The sequence below is a fragment of the Eptesicus fuscus genome, chromosome 7 (assembly GCF_027574615.1).
Source record: "Eptesicus fuscus isolate TK198812 chromosome 7, DD_ASM_mEF_20220401, whole genome shotgun sequence".
NCBI lineage: Eukaryota > Metazoa > Chordata > Mammalia > Chiroptera > Vespertilionidae > Eptesicus > Eptesicus fuscus.
In genome coordinates, this window is record NC_072479.1 from 63,785,102 (window position 1) to 63,807,177 (window position 22,076).

A 22,076-nucleotide genomic window follows, 5' to 3' on the forward strand; every position below is an offset into this window, starting at 1 on the left:
AATTATGCCCTCTAAAACCAGCCATTTGTTAATCATTGTTTTTCTTGCTTTAATATTTGTAACTACCTCTTCCTCCCCTGACATTTGCCTGGGAGTGTATTTAGAACATGCAGAGATCCATCCCTTTCCCTCCCCAAGGAAAGTAAAATCATGAAAGAAACCAATTCCAATGCTGAAAATTGTATTAAGACAAATCTGTGTTGCGGTTTTATAAATGTAGCTTAAATCAGGACACCTGGCAACGAACTGAATGCTTCTGCCGTTTAATTCAAACTTATCTGTTTCAATCATATGATTTACCTTGTAAATTGCATCCAGACAGCTGTTGGAAATTATTTAACTTAGTTAGGTTCCTGAGAGATGTGAATTATTGCATCTCAAGCATCTGAAGGTTTTATAACTGCTCCTCATCAAAGATCCTGTTTAAGATGGATTCTCTAGTGTGGGTGGATGTTTATGAGTTTGAATTGGAAAATAAATGGAACTTTGGAGTAGACAAACCTGGGTTCAAATCTCAACTCTGCATTTGCCACTTTTGTGACCTTGGGCAAGTTGATAAACCTCTCTGACCCTCAGTTTCATTGTCAGTAAAGTGAAATTAGCCATACTTACCTTCAATGGTTAATGTGAGGATTAAATGAAATAATTTATTTGTCCATAGAAAATACTCAAAATGCTAATGTTATCAATATGAGGACTGAGCAAAGATCTGGATAGAGTGAGAAAATTTTTTTAGGGTGAGGAGCATCTGTAAATTTGTTTTGTTACTATAGTTCTCAATCATAAATTATAGTAGTCCTTCTCAATCACACAGGAAGTCCTCAAGCCCAGTACTACAATTATTTCGAATTAAGGAACTTAAGACCTTATGAAAAATCACATTGGAGCACAGAGATAAGAAGTAAACCTCTAAAATAAATTATATGTTTTTTTAAAAAAATATATTTTATTGAGTTTTTACAGAGAGGAAGGAGAGGGATAGAAAGTTAGAAACATCGATGAGAGAGAAATATCGATCAGCTGCCTTCTGCACACCTCCTACTGGGGATGTGCCCACAACCAAGGCACATGCCCTTGACTGGAATCGAACCTGGGACCCTTGAGTCCGCAGGTCAACACTCTATCCACTGAGCCAAACCAGTTAGGGCTTGTTTTTTGTTTTAAATATCTATTTTTGTTGATTTCAGAGAGGATGGGAGAGGGAGCAAGAGATAGAAACATCAATGATGAGAGAAAATCATCAATTGGCTGTCTTCTGCACGCCCCACACTAGGGATCGAGTCTGCTACCTGGGCATTTTATGTGCCCTGACCAGGAATCCAACTGTGACCTCCCAATTCATAGGTCAATGCTCAACCACTGAGCCATGTCAGCTGGGCACATTATATGTGCTTTATATTCTCTGAAGTCTAATAACTGATACCTCATACTAAGTTAAAATAATGTCAGGGGTATATTACACATGTTAAATGAGTAATAATACTGTCCAATATTGTTTCTCAGTAGAAATTTTCAGAATGTTTATCACAAAATATCTGCAAGATAGTTTTGTTATCACATCACCAGCTCGTATATGCCAACGATATGCTAACACACACACACAGACTGCTCCGTCTTTCTTCTCCCAAGGAGGATGGTCCAGTCTCTCTGAATTCAGTGTTGATTTTTGTCTTTATCCTCTCATGTTGCCCACTCTCCGACACTTCTATGATTTGTTTCACCGGTTCCAATGTGTCCTCTCCCAGGTCTGGCCATGCTTCCGGGGATAGACATAGAGTAATTTGAGTGTCAGAATGTGTACACAACAAACCAACCAACTTTTTGTGTAACCCCCTCAGCTATGTTGAACACACCTTTTTGAGTCTCCTATCTAAAGACAGGAATGTTGGACTCATGTTGAAGTTTCTTTTACAAAAGCATTGCTTCCCTCCCTGATGTTTTAGAGCTGGTCCACACAAAAACTGCCATTTTTCATTTCCAAGACCTCATTTCAGCAAACTTCACTCACACTCCACCATCTGCCTAACCTTTTCTTTTCATTAGAAACTAGAGGATGGTGCACGACATTCATGCACTTGGGGTGTGTGTGCGGGGGTAGAAATGGGTCCCTCAGCCTGGCCTGCACCCTTACCTGGTCTGGGAGCCCTCGGGGGATGTCCGTCTGATGGCTTCTCCACCTCCCCCTGCTCCTGAGGGGTGATTGGGGCTGGCAGCTGCCACTTGCACCCACTGATGGCGCCAAGTGATCAGGGCTGGCGCCGGGCACTAGCAGTGGGTACGAGTGGCGGCTCAGGCACTGGCAGTGGGTGTGAGTGGAGCTGGCACCAGCAGCAGGTGTGAGCGCCCAGCGGGACCACGGCATGTAGGAGCAAATAATTTTCAGTAACCGCCAAAGGCTCCCTCCTCCCCCTACCCCATGATAGCAACCGGTGCCCTGCCTTGGTCTGGCGCCCCTACTCACCTATTCCACCATCCCGCCGTGGCCGATGCCTGCCATGTTCCTCGCGTGCCCCCTGGTGGTCAGCACATGTCATAGCGACCAGTTGTTCAGTAGTTTGGTTGTTTTGCTGTTCGGTCTATTTGCATATTAGGGTTTTATATATATAGATATCCACCTCTTTTCCTAATTATCTTCAACATGAGTGGCTTGTGAGGTGCAAATACATCTAAACTTTCTAGTTGTTTAAATTATAAACCAGTTCTAGCCCTAAATGATAGTAGTCAAACATTTATTACCTCAATTCTCTTATCTGTATTGGTTCCGATATTGGTTCCATATATTGCTTGTCAAGCCTATACACTAAAACATATTTAAACATAAAAATAGGGATAAATGAGGAAAGTGCCAGTTTATTTGTTGCACAACTAAGTTGCTTTCTGCCTGCTTTTTAAAAGTGAGTCTAGCTAAGAGGTTAGAGTTGGCTCTGAGGGGCAAAGCTGGAGGAAATCAGACCAGATAGACAAGCGAGCTGCTTAATGGTCTTAGCGGGAAAAGCTAACAAAAACACAATACCCAGATAGTGGATGCATAACCAATAGTTTTAATTAAAAATAGGGATCAGTTTAGAGTGAGGAGATAGATGATCAGGTGATGGGGTGTGTGTGGAGGTGCTGAGGTCTGGGGTGTATGTAAGATAATCCAGCTGGCATCATGAACCATCAGTTGTAGGGACAGCTAAGAGTGATTCATTAGCATTGTCTTTCTCATGTTTCATAGTGGGATGTGTTGGGGACTCACAGGACAGCCAAGTAAGATAGCAATTGCTAATGGAGCCCAGTGGTGAGACTCAACAGTGGTATTGATGCCCACTCTCAAATCTGTGTGTCTGTTGGATGACTTCTTTCCATCACATGGGTAGTCAGTAGTGCTTTTGGAAACTACTTGTGAAATCTGAGTTTTAAAAGTAAAAGATTTCACGCTTGGCTGACTTTAGAGCAAATGGGAATGAGACGATTCTTAATATTTCTAATAGGATTCACTGGTGATCTAAGATGTGCTAAAAGATATGGGAACATGATAAGTAGCCACCATGGGGGGAAGATGAGGTAACTAACTATAGTTACACAAGTGGTCATGTGGTGATGAGATTTATGTCTAGGCATATATTATCAGGCTTAATTTCATGATGTTTATTTCATTTTCCATTTAAACTACTAATGAAATACTTTATAATGTAGAATACTAAAATCATGTTAAATTAATGCCACTTCTGCCAGAATAAAATACTGTAATTACTAAACAGTAGAAATATAGTTGTTTATATTCCTTAAGCGCCACTGCAATTAAGGCATCACATTTGTTGTGCTTTCTTTAGAATTCTGATTAGTGATATTTGATCCTTTTTTAAAAACTCTTCATTTTCTGAGTTTACTGCACATCTTTTTTTAAAAAATTCTCTCAATAGTCCAAAAAGTTCTGTAGAGTCAAAAATCTACAGAACTCAGAATCTAAGACTATACATGAATGGGTGTAATTTTAACTTTGGTATATAACTCAGAATCTAAGACTATGCATGAATAGGTGTGATTTCAACTTAGATTTTTTAAAATTTTCTAACTTTTAATTGGTATCAGTGCAAATGGAATGTACAATATCCAAAAAAGATAGGGGGAAAAAAGGAAGGAGACTAGTGTGTAGATAAAAAGGTCATGATTGGTATATACAATTGGATATGGGAAGCCTTTGAAAGTTCAAATCTTGTTTGGCTATTAAAGTGTCATCCCTGGAAATTACTCCATTTTTTACTAATATTTATGGAAATTTTAAAGATATATTTTCATATCAGTTGATAGCTTTTCTCATTAATTCCTAGAAACACAGAAGCATAGTGCTCTAAGGTTTTGTGTGTTTTTTTCCCTACCTTACTTCTGCTAATTAATTCCCCCATTGGAATACTTTTTTCTTAATACCCACATAAAGATTCTCAAATAATATATTTTCAAGCATCTACTGTGTTAAGATTTTATTTTTAGTTTTTATCATCTTAACTTTTTGTTAACTTTATTGGGGTAACATTAGTTAAGATTATATAGGTTTCAAGTGTACGATTCTATGATACATCATCTATATATTATATTGTATACCCACCACCCAAAGTCAAATCTTCTTTGGTAACCATATATTTGACCCCCTTTACCTTTTACAACTCCCCCACATCTCCCTTCCCTCTAGTAACCCCCATACTGGTGTCTGTGTTTATGAGTTATTGTTTGTTCATCTTTCTTGTGTTTTTTTTAAAATAAACACTATATACTTATAATAAACACTCACTTTCTAAATCAATTTCCTTCTTCATTCTATAAGAATAAATAAAAATATAGTTCTAGGTGGTATTACTTCCTTGTCCTAGAGGCAAAAGTTGAATCCTCTATGTTATGCTAATTTGGTAATGGCCAATGTAACAACATGTCAAGGATAAGTTTGTTTGAACAGTATGGTCAATGGGTTACTATAGTGAACTTGATCTCTGCATTTTTAGTGTCAGAGATATTTATGATCCTAAGTAGTCCCGTGCGTGGCTATTAAAGGTAAAGAAAAACCAGCAGGTGCATGGCTCCAATTGCTGCGTAAACAACTGTAGAAACGTTTATAAAAGCTGGCTCTCAAGTGACAGATAAATGCAGAGTTGTGTTATGCATGCTAAATTCAGCATGCTGCAAGCTTAAAAGCAGGTAGATCAAAACAAGAGAGATTTTAAAAAATCATAAATACAAAATACAGCTGTGTTAGTATGTGACAAAAATTTTTTTTTGCCTTAAAAGTGATCTTCCCCAATCTCCTCAAGAAACATGTTACCACAATTTATGGGAAAAAATTAAAGACAAATTGGGAATGTTCCATTTCTTAACTTGTCTGGCATGGAGTTTAGAAAAAATGGGGGAGGGGGTGTTGTTAAACTAAGATACAATTGAACCCCTCTATTATAAACAAAAATGACACCACATAATTGCTGATATAGAATTTTCTTAATTATTAATACGAAATTTTAATTCTTAAATAAATTTTTAAAAAAACCATGCACACAAAACAAGCCACTAAACATATCCTTTCATGCATGGTCTTTTCTACCTCACAAGATCCCCTTGCATGACTTTTAGAGTAGTTTCCTTGCTCAGGGTTGGCATATATTGATTTTCAATTTTCACTGTCCAGAGCCATATTTACAGAAAGATGTACAAATATTGTAGATGGTAGGCTGTGCAACCCTCACATGATTAAAACTTCAGTTCCTTGGTTTCCTAGGGCTTTGTGTAAATGCCAATAAATTTGAGAGTTCATCCAACTGTGCCTCTTAACCTTTGTTCCCGAAGGTGAAGGGCAGCATTTTTAATCAAGTAGCAATTTATCTTTAATTAGGAAAACATAATTAAGTATTATCATCTAATTGCTATTACTGGTTGGGGAATGTCACATTTCACAAGTAGTGACCCGTGCTGGATTACCGTTCTTCTGTTATGGAATTTAGCCTCTGTGCTTGCATTTGGTGGACAGCCAATAAAAATTCAAAGGTAATCACCATGCATCTCTGTAGCCCAGCTATCAAAGTCACCAACCCCACTGCTGAATAAGAAATCAAGAGATATTTTCTGAGCCACAGTTAGGCTACCCCTCTTTTCTGCTCAGACATCAAGTATAGATCAAAATAACCATGTGACATAGATTAGAGAACTCTTCCACACTTCATTTCTGGTACAGTTAAAAACAGTTTAATGTCTCAAGGCACCACTATGGTTGAACATCAGATACACAGGTAATCAGCTAATCTTCTACTACGCCGTAAAGTCAGTAAATAGCTTGTGCAATTGTGAAAAGCAATCTCTAGAGGGTTGTTGGATATATAGTAGGCACGTGTATCATCATACAAATAGAAAACAATGAGTCCTAGAAAAAGCATGTTGAGCACCGTTGTGGCATTGTTTGTATTTCTCTACCTAACACTAAGCAGACCTTACATTTACAAAAAGAAAGACTAATTATTGAAAGGTACACTCAGGGTTGCTTTTTTTGCTGTATCCAAGTAAGTGAATCTAGTTCGTGGGTGTACTTTTTGAAGTTGTCGCATCAGGGTCAGCCTCTGTCGCGCTGGTAGGCTCATTCAAATGCGAGCTCAAGTTTTCAGACGTTAGGTGGGAAGACTTGAAGACAATCTCATTGAGGTCGGACCGGATGCAAACCAAAGAAGGGTCATTCAAAGGGTCTTCCACTGAGGCCTGGGTGTTTTCTCGAGTGATTCCCATGTCTTTGCTATGTTCTGATGGGGATTTTCTTTTCATGCGAGTATAAGTTTTGTCTTGATTCTCCATGCCTGGCTCATTTTTCAAAAACCGTCCAAAGAACCAAATGAAGAATCCAAACCACACAAAAGCTATCAAACTTGGAACAAAAGCCATACACTTGACATCAAGGCTAGCCCCTGTGAACCTGCTGTGGAGGAACATGTCTCCTTCAACATACGTCTTATTCGTTTGAGGATTAGTATGATTGGACCTCCATTCCCAGGATAGCTTGGTTCTGTTCAAATCCTTTAAACTTTCTAAGTCTTTAACTGTATATATCTTCTGCCCTGGGCCAATATACTGTCCATATTCATGAGGCTTATAAAATATCTGGTTCTTCCACATATTAAGATCCAAAATCAAGACGAGAAAGATAATCCCATAGTTAAACCATTTACCTGCATTAAAAAAGAAATATTGCATATTAGTCAAAGACCCATAATACTGCAATACAGTTTACTCCAATAAAAAGGAGATAATGGTATAATAATATAAATTGTTAATGTTTTAGACCTAACAATTCATTTTTTGAGAGTGTTATGCAGCCATTAAGTGAAAATTGGCAAAGGGAATTTCCTAAATGGATGGTAGGCATAAGAAAACATAACTGTAGGTCCCTCAGCCAGTAATATGTGGTATTTACATTAACCAGATTAAGTCCCCTTGTTTTATAGGCTCCACAGGTTATATTCAAATTTGGGCCGATGTAGGTTATTCTCTAGAACCTTTCACTTAATGTCTAAAAACAAAGTTCTAATAAAATTCTTAGAAAAGGCCAACGTATAATTCAACATCTCTTAGAGTTTTATAATAATGTCTGGGTGAGACATAAATCATTTTGCAATGCAAGCACAGCAGCATATCAATTGAATTCACATTGCTGTTTGCAGGTGACCTGTTGATTAAACCATTAGTTGATGTGGTTCAGATCAATACTCCTTGAGCATTCACTTCAAGACATTAAAAATAACTACATCAAATTCTCATTGAACAGAATGCATTTATTAGACATATAAATATAACTACCCTTAATAGACTGTTTTAGAAGACATGATTTGGAGAGATCGTAACCATGATGTCTTTGTAGTGTTTTAAATTTTTACATAAATAAGATATTCTTAAAAGTCGTATTATCTAGTGATGTCTTTATTTCTACAAATGGAAAATGTGAAAAAAACTTTCAAGGAATACTACATTCCATTGTAATTTTTATTATAATCACCATTTATAGCAAGTTTGACAGTATCAAGTTTATCACAATAAAATAGCAATACCCACCTCACAGATTTGCTGTAGCAAATTAGGTGACATATATAACAGCTTCTAGAAGCTTTAGTTCTAATTATTATTTGTATCATGTCAAATTTTTTTTATTTTGTATTTGAAGATAATAGTTTTGAATATTATTAAGTTACTAATTCACCTGATTATAGAACTTTTTGGAAAGGAGAGAGGTACGATCTTGGGCAAACTTACTAAAACAAGAATGATAAAAATGTATTTTGCAATATGTACTCTCACAGAAAATATAGCTATATTAAAAGAAAACTTTGCAAGGAGTTTAGGAAAATATTTTATCATCATCATTACACATTTTCAAGTTCCTATTACATGCAAGGTTGAAGGGTTTTAATCCTGACTCTATTTAAATTCTCTAAGCCCCAATTTCTTTGCATGCAGAAAATAATAGTACTTATTAAAGCTGTTAGCATTTTTCATGAAATTATTAAATGCTAAGTACAGTGCCTAGTGTAATAGGTATTCCATAATTGTTCCTATTATTATCATCAAAGCCTTGCCTAAGCCATGATAATGTCTTCATTTGCATGGGATGGTACAATTTCTCTCTATGAAGAGAGTTTATGTAAACTATATGAAGGGGCATTATAACTCTGTGCCTGTTTTGAAATTATTCAACTCTATAGGGTTTATAATATTTATAATGGAAGCTCTTGCCTGAATGAATTATTTTGCACACCTAAATTAGAAAGTAGGTTGGAACACTGAAAACATTTCCAGGTGTGATAAGACATCTACAATGGCTGGCACTGTGAAGTTCAAGCCACTCATGCCCTCCTGGATCTTCAAACCTGAAACTAATTCTCACTAAGAATCAACCAGAAACAAATACAGGAAGCTAAAGCCAGGAAAATGCAATCAAGTACAAAGGTGAGCATCATTACCAAACATCTACTGTGCTCATAACAGACTCTGCTTAGGATACCTTATGAAATGCTGAGACATATGTTTCTGCCTTCAGAGGAGGAACCCATCATCTTGTTGGGCAAACGGGATAGAGACATCAATAGATAAATAAAAATAAGAAGCCACATTTGAGAGGTGCCTAATGAATGATCAAACCATAAATGCTGAAGATGTTGAGAAAATGGAATAAACACTGAGGGCTAATTTCTATAGAAAGGATTTTGAAAGAAGTAGTAACGCATGTGGTCCCTGAAAGAAAAGCAGGATAGAGAGCAGTTTAGAAACTTTTTCATTTCTTTTAGTTTTTTGTTGTTTTTTTTTTTAACTATGCTGCAGATAGAACTGCATACAGAAAAAAAATCGGGTCATGTGGGGGAAAAAAGAGGCTGAGAGGAGAGAGAAGGAAAAGAATGAAGAACACTGCAAGAAAAGAAAGGCAGGAGATGAATGAGCGATGGGTGAAATGAAAACGTTCAGAGATTTTTCATCCAGTGTTCAGGAGGCATGGGTGTGCAGCTTCCATGATAGAAAGCAAGTTGAGAGAGGCGCTCTGGGTGCTTCTCTGCTGTAGATTTCTACTTATTCCCTTGCTGTGAATTCTATGTGTTATAAAGCAAGATTGAATGGTGAGGGGAAGAGGTCCTTGAACTTGGATGACTGATCATCACCTTCTTGATCACAATGGGCCCTTGGAGAGACTTGTTCCCCCTCTAGGTCATTTTGATAAATTCGTGAACAGGGCAAGGCCTCCATAAAGAGGTCCCGGTTTCTATGGTGATGACAGGAGATCAGAAACTGAAGGTAAGCAGCAGCACAGAATCAGGGAGAAGAAAGAGAGGCCCATGGAGCTTGGAGAAAAGTGCTTTTCTGGTGGGGAAAAGATGCTCAGTGAATGTTTCAAGACAAAGGAAAAACAAAAACAAAAAAAGTCAGAGAATAAAAATGGAGCTATGGCCCAGCCGGTTTGGCTCAGTGGATAGAACATTGGCCTGGAGACTGAAGGGTCCCAGGTTAGATTCCAGTCAAGGGCACATGCCCAGGTTGCAGGCTCGATCCCCAGTAGAGGGCGCACAGGAGGCAGCCAATCAATGATTCTCATCATTGATGTTTCTCTCTCTCCCTCTCCCTTCCTCTCTGAAATCAATAGAAATATATATATTTTTTAAAAAGTCACTCCTTTTAAAAAATGGAGCTATGTACACTGATCAAACTAAGAAAACTTGAAGATAGAAAGAGCTGTTTTTCCTACTTTAAAATTATTTTTCTACCATCTCAGATGAATGGTGCTGGGTCAATTTGACCACTAAACTTTGACACTAAAGAATCACTGTATGTTATTTCTTATGTGACCTGAAGTCTGAATATTTAGATGGGATGGAAGGGAAGCACATTAAAAATGCAGTGCTTGACATCAGTTAATGGGTACCGTCACCCTGCTCTAACACATCTTTACCCATTTGTGAGAGGGAATACCCTCGTGACAGAAACTGCAGGCTGGAAATCGGCAGATGGAGATTTCATTCTAATGCTGAACTTGAATAATACAACCTTGAGTAACCTGTTTAACTTCTCCAGACCTCAATATTTTATTTTCAAATTTAGGACATTGAACTACATGCCTTCCAGTTTTATGTTTTTTCTCCTCTTTTCCCAAATCCTTCTACTCACTAGCTCTGTGATTTCAATTTTTTTTTTTTATTCTGTGAAATGGAGAATAATACCAATGTAACTGCATCAAAGGATTATTGTGAGGATAAAATGAGAAGTTATTATTTGAAGTTCTCTGAAATATATTGTTTGCCAAAAATGTAGGGTAGTATTATTTTTACAATTTCTTTAATCCAGTTACTATAGGATCTCGGTGACAGAGCAGAGGGAGAAAAAAGCATGTAAGGGTTTGTAACAAAGATTAAAGGTGACCAGTTTGGATAAAACAGAATGAATTAGTGTGTACTGACATTATTGCATAGATATCAGTAGGCCAGTTACCTAAGAGGACCCAATGTGTAGCTATATGAAAATATGCTTTGTGAATCAGCATATTTAACATGTTAAAAACCTGTAGCAATTGTTCATTGTTCTACAGGTTACAGCAGTATTGCTCCTGAGCAGAAGTTTTGTACATATGTTGAGGCTACAGGACACGAGATAGTACCTCCACGCCCACCCCAGCCGAGAGGCCATGTGGTGATGAGAAAGTGCAGAGAGCAGAGAGGAGACTGAGCAGAATGCCTACTGATATATTTCCTTATTTGATGGCTATAGCATTGTCCTTCCCTACACTTTCATAGCCATTCAGCCAAAACTTGAAGCTGCTGGAAATTTAGAAGAAATGGCTCCTCTTACTTTTTGTTTCCAGACTGCTTGGCATAACTTCTGGTCCATCTATCCCATTTGCACAGAGAAAGAACGTCTATCTTTCTCTAACATCCATCCTTACATTTTCCCACACAGTGTTTGTTACCTTGGTAATGCTTTCTCCTCTTTAAAAAAATACTACTGCTGAAACCGGTTTGGCTCAGTGGATAGAGCGTCGGCCTGGGACTGAAGGGTCCCAGGTTCGATTCCGGTCAAGGGCATGTACCTTGGTTGTGGGCACATCCCCAGTGGGGGGTGTGCAGGAGGCAGCTGGTCGATGTTTCTCTCTCATCGATGTATCTAGCTCTCTATCCCTCTCCCTTCCTCTCTGTAAAAAAACAATAAAAAAATATATATATATATATATATATATATATATATATATATATATAAAAATGCTTAAAAAAAAAACTACTTTTGCCCTATGAGATGTGGTAAACCAGAGCAAAACCTGGTGGGACAACTCAACCTTGCTGTTCTTGTCTATAAGGTGAGAGAATTGAGCTACATAATCCTTACTAGTGACCCGGTGCATGAAATTCATGCACATTAAAAGGGAATTAATTAGAGGAAATATTTTAATATTGCTATTTGCCCTTTCTCTATAACAGAAGTGTCAGAGATGAAAGAAAATTAGTAAAATGTATATAAAAATCTTCCTCCTGTCAGAGTCTGAGGCATGCCACGAGAACCAGAGTCAAGTCCCCGCCCACCCATGTGAGCCTCGAAATCACACAAAACCCAGATCCGGCCAGCCCTACCCCCATTGGGCTAGATCCAGACCTGGACAGCCCCGCTGGGTGGAGGGTGCAGCCTCAGGTCCCCTGGCCCAGGCCAAGGGGCATGGCCTGAAGTGCCCCCGTTAAGCCCCGTCAGGCAGTGGGCACAGCCTCAGGTTCCCTGGCCCAGGGCAGGGTGTGCGGCCTGAGGTCCCCTGGCTTGGGCCAGGGCAGAGGGCATGCCTTGAGGTTCCCATCAAGCCCCGCCAGGCAGGGGGCATGGCCTGTGGTTCCCGGCCTGGCACCAGGGTGGAGGGCGTGGCCTCAGGTCCTCTGGCCTGGTGCTGGGGCAGGGAGCATGGCCTAAGGTCCCCAGCCTAGCCCCAGGCCAAGGGGCATGGCCTGAGGTCCCCTGCCAGGTGGGGGGTGTGCCCTGATGTCCTCTGTCAAGCTCCACTGAGTGGGGGGCACAGCCTGAGGTCCCCTGTCAATCTCTGCCAGGTAGTGACGTGGCCTGAGGTCCCCCATCAAGCCCTACCAGGTGGGGGGCATGGCCTGAGGTCCCCCATCAAGCCCTACCAGGCAGGGGGTGCAGCCTCAGGTCCCCTGCCCTGGCCCAGCACCATGCAGCTGGGTTCCTGTTGATTGCTCGTTAAGTCTCATTATGAGAACTCAGCCTCCGCTGTGGGCGTAGTCATCTTGTATTACATAATTCCTGCCTCTGCTGTGGGCACAGCCATCTTGACTGTTACGGCATGGTGGTCAATTTGCATATTATCACTTTATTAGATAATGGTTTCTTCTCAGCCCTGAGAGTCTCTTGGATGAGTCTGTGAAATAAACATTGCCTAAACATTAATGTTTTATGATGGGTCAGGAAATCTCACCATTAGAGCAAAAAGATGGAGTATACCATTTCCAGATGGAGAAAGCTTTCCTCAAAAAGCAAAAGCTTGTGTTCTTTGAGAAACACTGCTTAACATAAAAACTAAATTTGAGTCCCTGAAACACCTCACATGGAAAGGATATAAGGCACAAAAAAAGGGAAGGATAGGAAGTGCTTCTATTTCATTTCCCAAAGTGTGTTGTGAATGTACAGTCAACCACAACAAGCGGTTTGGTATTTCAACATTGATCATATGAGGAATATTGCATTTCCTCCTGTTGTTCCAATGACATAGCATAATGTAAATCAGCAAGGCGGCAGGGTACAAATCCATACATTATTTCTATTAATCTCCCTGTTGAAATATCTCACTGTCTCCTTTAATGAGAAATCACTGCATGGCATTGGTGGGATTACCTCCTTCTTATATATTGTGCTTTTAATGAATCATACTGATTGTCAAAAATGATATTATAATTATAATTTTATCTTTTTTACTTTGTGGGAGTCTATAGAATCCTGGGATAGAAAGTTTTAAAAGGATTCTCCATTAAATATCACCCTCACTTACCATAGGATGTGACAAAAATTTGGAGGAAACTGTCATTTTTTCAACTAAGAAAAATGCCTATAAAAGACTGATATTTGCACCATATAACAAAACTTTCAGCATTCAAATATGCAATCATAATATTTTTTTTAAAAATCTCTTACCCAGTAGTTTCCAGCTAGCGCTGTGCTTAAGTTGTGCTGTGGGCACCTTCCACCATGTGGATACCACACTGGGCCAGACTCTGGCATCCAGACCAATACATGACACCGTCATGTTCCACAAAGCCATTTAGTATCCACATGGGATAGCAAGAAACCCTGGCCTTGAAGAAGATGAGTTTTGGATAATTAAAGAAATAACAGCAGGCTATATCAGGCTTCTTGACCATAGTCAATGCCCTCTCATTCCAGACAAGAGCAGTGAAAACAGGGCTCACTGCATTAGCATCTCTTTAAGTCCCTGCCTAGGGAATTTATGAACATCTAGAACCCACATTAAGTGCTTGGACCCTGAAAGAGATCATTTAGAAACTTGAAGATATTTACTAAATAATTTTTGAATTAATAAGAGATACTTGAGTTGGTAAAGTATCTTCTTAAGACTTAAAAGCAAATTAATATAGCTTCTCAAAGTGCCCCTCTGGTCATTGTTGCTTCCTAAGTGGGAGACTACCTATTCCTTTAGGACATAATCTGATATGATGAGTAGAGGCAGAAACTTGTGATGATGAAAGAGGAAGAAAAAACCATCCAGTTGTACTGAAGATTGGACAGAAGATTCTTGAGACTGGGAACTATGTCAGGTTCATTTTTGTATTTCCTAGATCCTAGCTTAGGTGTAGACACAAATTAATTCAGAAAATGTCTGTTAACAAACAGGTAAGCTCTGAGATAGTGTGTCAAAAAATATATATAATGAGTAAAGTTCTATCCTTCGAATCAAATACATATGTTACAATGATCTCTTGAATTCCGGGGTATTGCTAAAATCTAATATAATCTGGAAAATAAAGTATTCATGTATCAAAGATGGATTAATTATATATTTCAAGTTCTTCCTCTCAGTGCGAAGACAGTTTCTGAGGAGCATGTGAGTTTTATAACAAAAATCCTTATCTATGCATACAGACACCTCAACTGGGGGAGGGAGGCAGGGTGGACCAGCTCAGGGGTAGCAGGACTCACAGGTTATGAGCGAAGCAACTATGGCCTGAAGAAGATGAGTTTTGGTCAAATAAAATGAATTGCTGCTTTAGGTAGCAGTAAACATAGTTAGTTCTTAGAGCTGTATAAATGTGTTGATAATGGAAATTGCTTCAGGGAAGATTTAGAAAAAAATTCACAACTGAGAGAAGAGCAAGAGGTCCTTGTGTACTCTGGATAACTTCATGATCTTGGGGGACTGTCATGGTGAACAGGATGCATGCTATTTCCCTATAACAAGTCCCTCGCTAATTCTGTCAGACAGAATATTGTGCCCGATGGACCACTGGCCTGCCCTCCCTAGCACGTCCCATGATCTGATTGACACAGGAGGGCTCTTTAAAAAACAATCTCTGGGAACTCATTCGCCAGGAATCATGCACCTTTGGAAACAAAGCGGAGGGTTTTATTCATTATTTTCCCCATTCTCGCCCTCATGCAGCACCTGTGCCCTCACGCCACGCAGGGAACTGAAATAGAACACAGCCGCCACAGAGGCTTGTTTACTTCCACATTTTCCATTTTTGCCGAGAGGGTTCCCGTGGGCATCATCGTGCCAACAGTGTGAATTCTCTCCTCGCAGAGGCACAGGCCTTCCCCCGGCCTTCCCCCAGCCCCCGCCTAATTTACTCAGATGACGGCCACCAACGGGACCCTTCCTTTGTCTGGCTGGGATGACAGATGGCAGAGCTTCCGCCGGGACTGGCATTAATAGGACTCAGAGGAGCGCCCGAGATTGAATTGAGAGGCCATTCCTCTCTCACCTCCTGAGACTCGATACATCACATTTTGAATCCATCTTTGCACTCACCTTATAGGTAAAGGGGAAGAGGGCAGAGGAGAGGATTACACAGTTGCATTTAGCATTTACTTGGGGTTGGGCTAAAAGCACCAGGGTGACCTAATCACTAACCTTTTACCCCCTTTGTTACTGAAATAAAAATTCCCAGAAAAAAATATTTGAACACACCCTTAGATAGCGATGATATACGTACTGCAGCAAACCATCTGTCAAGGGGGACCCAGAGGAGCTGAACAGATGCAACGACTCAGACACGCATAAGGAAAACTAGCTTGGAATCAGGATTAAAAACCACTCGAAGCCTAATGCTTTGAAATGGGAATGGGAACTCATCAGTGTCAGATAGCCCTCTCCATCCAGAGCAGTTCCCTGGGAGAGAGATTCTTGCCATACTCAGTGTCTCCCTTCCTGAGGACTCAGGGCAGTCACAGTAGAGAACTCAGAATACTGGATAAATAATCAGAGTGCCTTTCTTTGACTGACTAATGTTTTATTTTGTTTTAAAATTAAATTAAAAAAACACACACACTCTGAATGGATACATGGCAAAGCTTTAGGTAAAGACAGTGAGAATTTGAGTGCTTAAGACATGGCAGACCGTGTTTTAAGTGCCTCGTACATGTTAATTATTTTAATTATCATAGCAACCGAGGGGTAAGTACCAGTATGGTCTCCATTTAACAGACGAGAAAACTGAGCCTCTGAGCAGTTATGGAGCTTGACAAAGGCCATGCCAGCTGTCAATGGTGGAGCTGGAGCCTATGCCCAAACCTCTGCACTCCATTGCCTCAGTGTGCACCCAGATCACAGAGCCGCAATGGTTGACCCCAGGGTATGGCCATCCTCGACCCTTAGGAAACCCTAGCAGGCCCTGTCCAGCCTCTTCTAGTGCAGAACACACACAGTAGAGAAAGCAGCACATGGAGCTATGTGGGGGTCCTTAGGGTCCCTTTCACCTCAGCTTCAGTTTCTTCTGTGGTCCCCAGGCCTTTCCCATCATGCTCTGCTGTGGGGCCTCCTCTCTTTCCCCGGGCTCTAAACTTCTGGATCCTGTCAGGCCTCTCCCATCTCCTTTCCCACCGGCCATCCCATTTCTATTGAACTTGCATTCTGACCCTTAACTTTGTTTTAGGAGTTGCATGTAAAGAGAAATTAAAGCTGAGATGACAAAACTGACCCATTCACCTTTCTGGAGTGCCAACATGTCTACTTTTTTTAAAAAAAGATATATTTTATTGATTTTTTTACAGAGAGGAAGGGAGAGGGACAGAGAGTTAGAAACATCAATGAAAGAGAAACATCAATCAGCTGCCTCCTGCACACCTCCCTACTGGGGATGTGCCCACAACCAAGGTACATGCCCTTGACCGGAATCGAACCTGGGACCCTTGAGTCTGCAGGCCGATGCTCTATCCACTGAGCCAAACCGGTTAGGGCCCACATGTCTACTTTTGTCACAACACCCTGGGCTCTGGCTCCAAAATCATCAGAGGCCCTGAGATTAGACCGTGCTGTGGGCGACTGTCCTGGACTTTAGTGCCACACACACTGCCTGCCTGTGAACCTGCGCAGCTGGCCTGCCGGCCCGTCAACCTCTCAGGCATCGGGGCGGAGGAGGAGGACCTGAGAGGCCTGGGTCTGGGAGCCTGAGTCATGGAAGTCAGCCAGTCCAGGCAGGCCCCAGCCATTTCCACTCATTCCTGCAATGGCAGCACTGTCGCAGCTTTTTTTTTTTTTTTTTTTTTGTAAATAAAGCCAGACCATTAAAAGAAAAGCTGAGGTGAGAGGAATTCTGACTCTAGAAAATGTTTCTCAGCAGCAGTGTTTCTCGGAGTGTAGTCCCCTGGCACCCTGCATAAGCATCCCTGGTGGTGCCTGAGAGAATGGCCGATTCCAGCTCCACCACATACATCAGGCATCCGACTCTGGGTGAGCAACTGACAGATAAATAAATAAATAAATAAATAAATAAATAAATAAATAAATGTGTGTGTGTGTGTGTGTGTGTGTGTGTGTGTGTGTGTGTGTGTCTCCTGCATGCCCCCTACTGGGGATCGAGCCCACAACCTGGACATGTGCCCTGACAGGGAATTGAACTGCAGGCCTCCTGGTTCATTGGTTGATGTTCAACCACTGAGCCATGCTAGCTGGGCTAATTTTTTTTTTTTTTAAACAAGCTCTCCAGGTGATTCTCATACACACTGAAGTTTGATAACTGTTGATGGATATAGAGGGTTTCACGCTTAATCATCCCAGTGATGATACCATATTTGCTTAGTAAGAAGAGCGTTGACGTCTCTCTAAGGAAGGAAGCAGCACTTGGAGAAGCTGATCAAGTCAGGGTTTGCAGTGCACTTGGACAGTCGGGGGCTACTCACTACTGAGCCTATGAAATACAACACGGAGCACCGTGGTTTGGAGATTTTACTTAGGTTTGCCCAGAAACAATGATTTCACAAAGTCAGATGAAGTCCAAGGCCTTTCACAGGAGATTAGGTGACATTCCAGAGCGGCCTCAGCAACCTCTTCAGCCAACTAGCAGAACAAAGACAGTAGCTAACAAAAACAAGAGGGGAGGAGTTAGGACTTTCTTTCCTATCACCATTTCCTAGGAAATGTGAGCAGGGGTGGATCTGGGGAAAGATATATCTTCTTGGCACAAATTAAATTTCACTTGTTTTTGGTGAATCCCTTCACTGCAAAGCCCACTTGTACCCTATTGTATTTGTAATTTAAACTGCAGAATCCTCAAAAGCCCCCCAGCAGGACCAGGCACCCAGACATTTGCGTGCTTGGCCCGACGCCAGAGACAGTCTGACCTCAACTGTGCCTTCTCAATCAGACCGAGAAGTTCCCAAAGATCAGCATCCCCAGGGAGGCTTTGCAAAAGGCCCATTCCCTGGCTTTTGCCCAGACCCACTGGGCGGGAACCATTAGGAATGGGGCCCAACAATCGGTATATTTATGAAGTTCCCCAGGTGATATGCTAATCAGCATAATTTGGCAAACACTGCACAAAAGCCTTAATCACAATATATTTCCACCTCCTGGCAAACTTATTAACATACAGACTCCTCTAAGTTTTTGCAAAATAATACTTGGCGGGACAAAGGTTTACGCTCAAAGGCATAGGAGCATAGGAGCGTCTACCTCAAAGCTAAGGACTCTGAAGCTTCAGGGGACCCCTGTCTGCCCGGTTCCTTTCCAAGGCCTCACTACCATTCTCAGGTGTACTTTTCTCTTCCTGTTTTTTAAACAGAGCATCCCAAATTGTGTAAGCTTTGAGGGCCACAAAACCTGCCCCTGTCTTTAAATGACGGTATATCTGACAAAACCATGCAAAATAGTCCTGAATTCAATACTTTCAACAGCTTGATTTTTTTTTTTCTAATCAATGGCTTCTCTGAATCTGCCCCTCCCCTTTTAAACCTGATAGTCTACCCTACAGCAGTCTAATTTTGACAGGGATTCTGATATTCAGTCCGAGACAATATTAGTGCCATGATGGCCTGGGACAAGAGCTGATAGCAAGAACAGATGGTCCAGGCAAAAGCCCACCCAAAGGGATATGACGATGCCATGTGCATGATGGCTGTTCAGAAGTCCGGGAGGGGAGCATGCTGCCAAGATTAAGTGGGGACTCTGAAACCACACTATGTGACCTGAACTCAAATTGATTGATTTACCCGGTGAATTTAATAGATGAGCCTCATTCATTCTGAATAGGAAAAGCAACCTGCTGCATCTTCCCTATTCATGAGCTCATTCTCCAATTCAGAAAGGTCGCCTCATGCTCCAAGCCAAAAACACACACACCACAAAACAGCCTTCAAGCTGAGAAGCAAAGGTCTTTCTGCAGTGCTCGTGTGTTCACGTTTTCTGTGTTCAGGCTATTTTTACTCAGGAGCACAGACGGCAGTGTAAGCACAGATTTCCTCAGCAGTTTCTATCAGAGCAGGTGTGGGATCCTCGGCCATTGTCCTTAAAACGCGCGCACACACGGGCGGCTTGCATTGGAACAGCTTGGGAACTAATGCCATCCTTCCCTGGGTCACTCAGCTGTCTGCTTCTTCTTAGAAAGAAATAAAAGGTATAAAACATAAACCCTAGGAAGCCTTTTTTTAGAAGCAAATGACTGAGATGCCACCAAAGAAAATTATAGCACAATATATTGGAGGTGTTTCAAACAGAGGGCGCATCTGAAGATGAAATCATCTGAGGAGCCACAAGAGAATCACTGGAGACAAACATGAGCTCTGCCACAGAAGGAGGTTTGTACTCATCAGATGAGACCTGGGCTAACTCCCTGAAGGCTTCTGGTCTGACGGGAGCTCCTGGATACCACTGTTTTGATCTCAGGTGTAAATGAAGAACAAAGCCCAAAGAGTGTTCATGTTGAAAAAATTTACTGAGCTGGAGGTTGTGAAAAGGAAGTCCACCAATGAAAAAAACCCAAAACAAAACAAGGCAGGGTGGTATAAGGAGTATGGCTAAATGTAGACTAACTATGGTACGGAGTTCGCTACCTCTCCACATTGAAGATATGTCCTCTCCCCTGACAATCCTGTGCTAGAGCACTAGGTCCGACAGCAGAAGTGGCTGCCCAACCAGGGACTGCATCCCCTCTCCTCCTCCTCCACCAACCCTCCGCCCCCAACTAGTTATTGCCAATGCAATGTGAGTGGAGATGACATGTTTCTTTTCCAGGCCAAGGTGGTTAAGAAACAGGGAAGCCTTCTTACCCATTTTCCCCATTCTCTTTATTCCCAACTGCCTGTTGGATGTTGAAGTTGCACTTGTTAAAGCCACCAGCAGTGCAAGTCCCAGAGTGACAGCCCAGAGCCCCAGTCGATCTGGAACCACTGGGAACCACCTGGTACTGTTCAGTAAGAACTAAAGCTATATTTATGTATGCCTATACAATGCCGCCGTTTGCTTTTTTATAGGAGCTAGCATTACTCTAAGGGAGACAAATCCTGTTCAAGGTTAGAACATACCTGTTATGTGAATGCGATATTCTTCCTTGAAGATCTTCTGGAATAAGGGAATCTTGAACTGCATGTGAGGCGTATGCAAGCCGGGGAGATTTACATCAACGTCTCCCATGAAATGTGGGAATTCCCAGTCCTATCAGAGAAAATCAACATAAAAACATATTTGTGATTTGTTTTGTACCTAAGCAGTGAAACATCCCAAAATCGACTTTTTGTAAGCACTTATTTGAAAATCATTTCAATGCAGCCAAGCTGTTGGATGTATCAGTTTCATTCGGTGATGGTTATTTTATGTACATTAGGTAGCGGTGTGCCTTCAAAATCAACATTAAGTCATAACTTATATCCTTAGCTTTTCTCTTTAATGTGGTACTAAGAAACCAATTCAGAATGGATATGCATCTATACATGTTTATCTTTTTCTTCTGCAGAACTGATTTTAAATTTTTATAGGAAGCAAGCAATCCATATTTTAAAAATATGGGGTAAATTTGTTTCACTACCTTTAAAATATATAAACCCTATAATAGCATGTTTTATGTAAGAAGACGAAGTAAAAAGGATCTGACTCACTTAAGAAAATTCTTCCGTTTACATCAAGGCCAAAGACTCCTGTCCTGCTCTCTTACAATTTAGCATTAGTTTGAACCCAACAATGGACGCCTGACATGCTAATGTAAGAGACAAACAGTGAATTAATTCCCAAACTGTCATTAATTATTTCCTGGTTGTGAAAGCAAAACCAAGTGGGATAACCTTCCCTTTCACAAATCAGGGTATTTGCAGGTGTCTCACCTGCTCCTGGTTTTTGGATACAGGCATCAAAGTAAAGTTCATAACTAGCATGAGAAGAAAGAATGCACAAAATACACTGAGTGGCCAGATTATTATGATCTCTGAATGCATAATAGTTTGGCCACTCAGTGTTTATCCTATATAATAAAAGGCTAATATGCAAATTGTCCTCTCTACCAGGAGTTCGACCAGCAGGCAGGCCAGCCAACCTCCCATGTCCCCTCCCCCTGGCCAGGCTGGCAGGACCCCACCCATGCACGAAATCTCTCTCTCTCTCTCTCTCTCTCTCTCTCTCTCACACACACACACACACACACACACACACATATATACTGAGTGGCCAGATTATTATGTGTTCAGAGATCATAATAATCTGGCCACTCAGTGTATAAAGAAACATTTGAGGTGAATACATAGGCATTAGTACAGATATTTTCACTTTTAATAATGAAATAATCATTAAATGATCAGTTCTGTATTTAGTGAATATTTTTAAAGAACTTGAATATTAAAAAATAAAGCACAAAATACTAATTTAAAATTTCAATCCATTATCTCAATATAAAAAAGTTGGAATTTCCCAAGACTTCTATATATGCAGCTAATAGAGATGCATTAATAATAGAGTTGCTGAACATCATGGGGGTTTTCCTGTCCATTCCACTCTCCTCTTTGCTGTGAATTCTGATTAAGGGAAAATAGGCCTTGGAGAAAGGAGAACATGTGAGTGGTGGTAAACAGAAAGCTTTCAATGTTCATTAATTCTTGATTTATGGATCACTTCA

At 40.8% G+C, this 22,076-nt stretch overlaps 1 protein-coding gene across 3 annotated transcripts in view; it reads right to left on the reverse strand.

The window, feature by feature from the left end:
• Positions 1-6,191: 6,191 nt before the first annotated feature.
• Positions 6,192-22,076, reverse strand: part of TMEM117 (transmembrane protein 117) — a 448,876-nt gene continuing 432,991 nt past the window's right edge. For 2 of the 3 annotated variants that reach the window (XM_054719144.1, XM_008140577.3), the window contains 2 exons: positions 20,500-20,629; positions 6,192-7,175 (listed from right to left, as the gene is read on the reverse strand). In XM_054719144.1, coding sequence (XP_054575119.1) covers positions 6,529-7,175; positions 20,500-20,629 — 777 coding nt within the window. In that variant the 3' untranslated portion in view covers positions 6,192-6,528. Of the gene's footprint in view, positions 7,176-18,012; positions 18,059-20,499; positions 20,630-22,076 lie in introns of those variants that run through there. The other variant, XM_054719143.1, reaches the window with a different exon arrangement.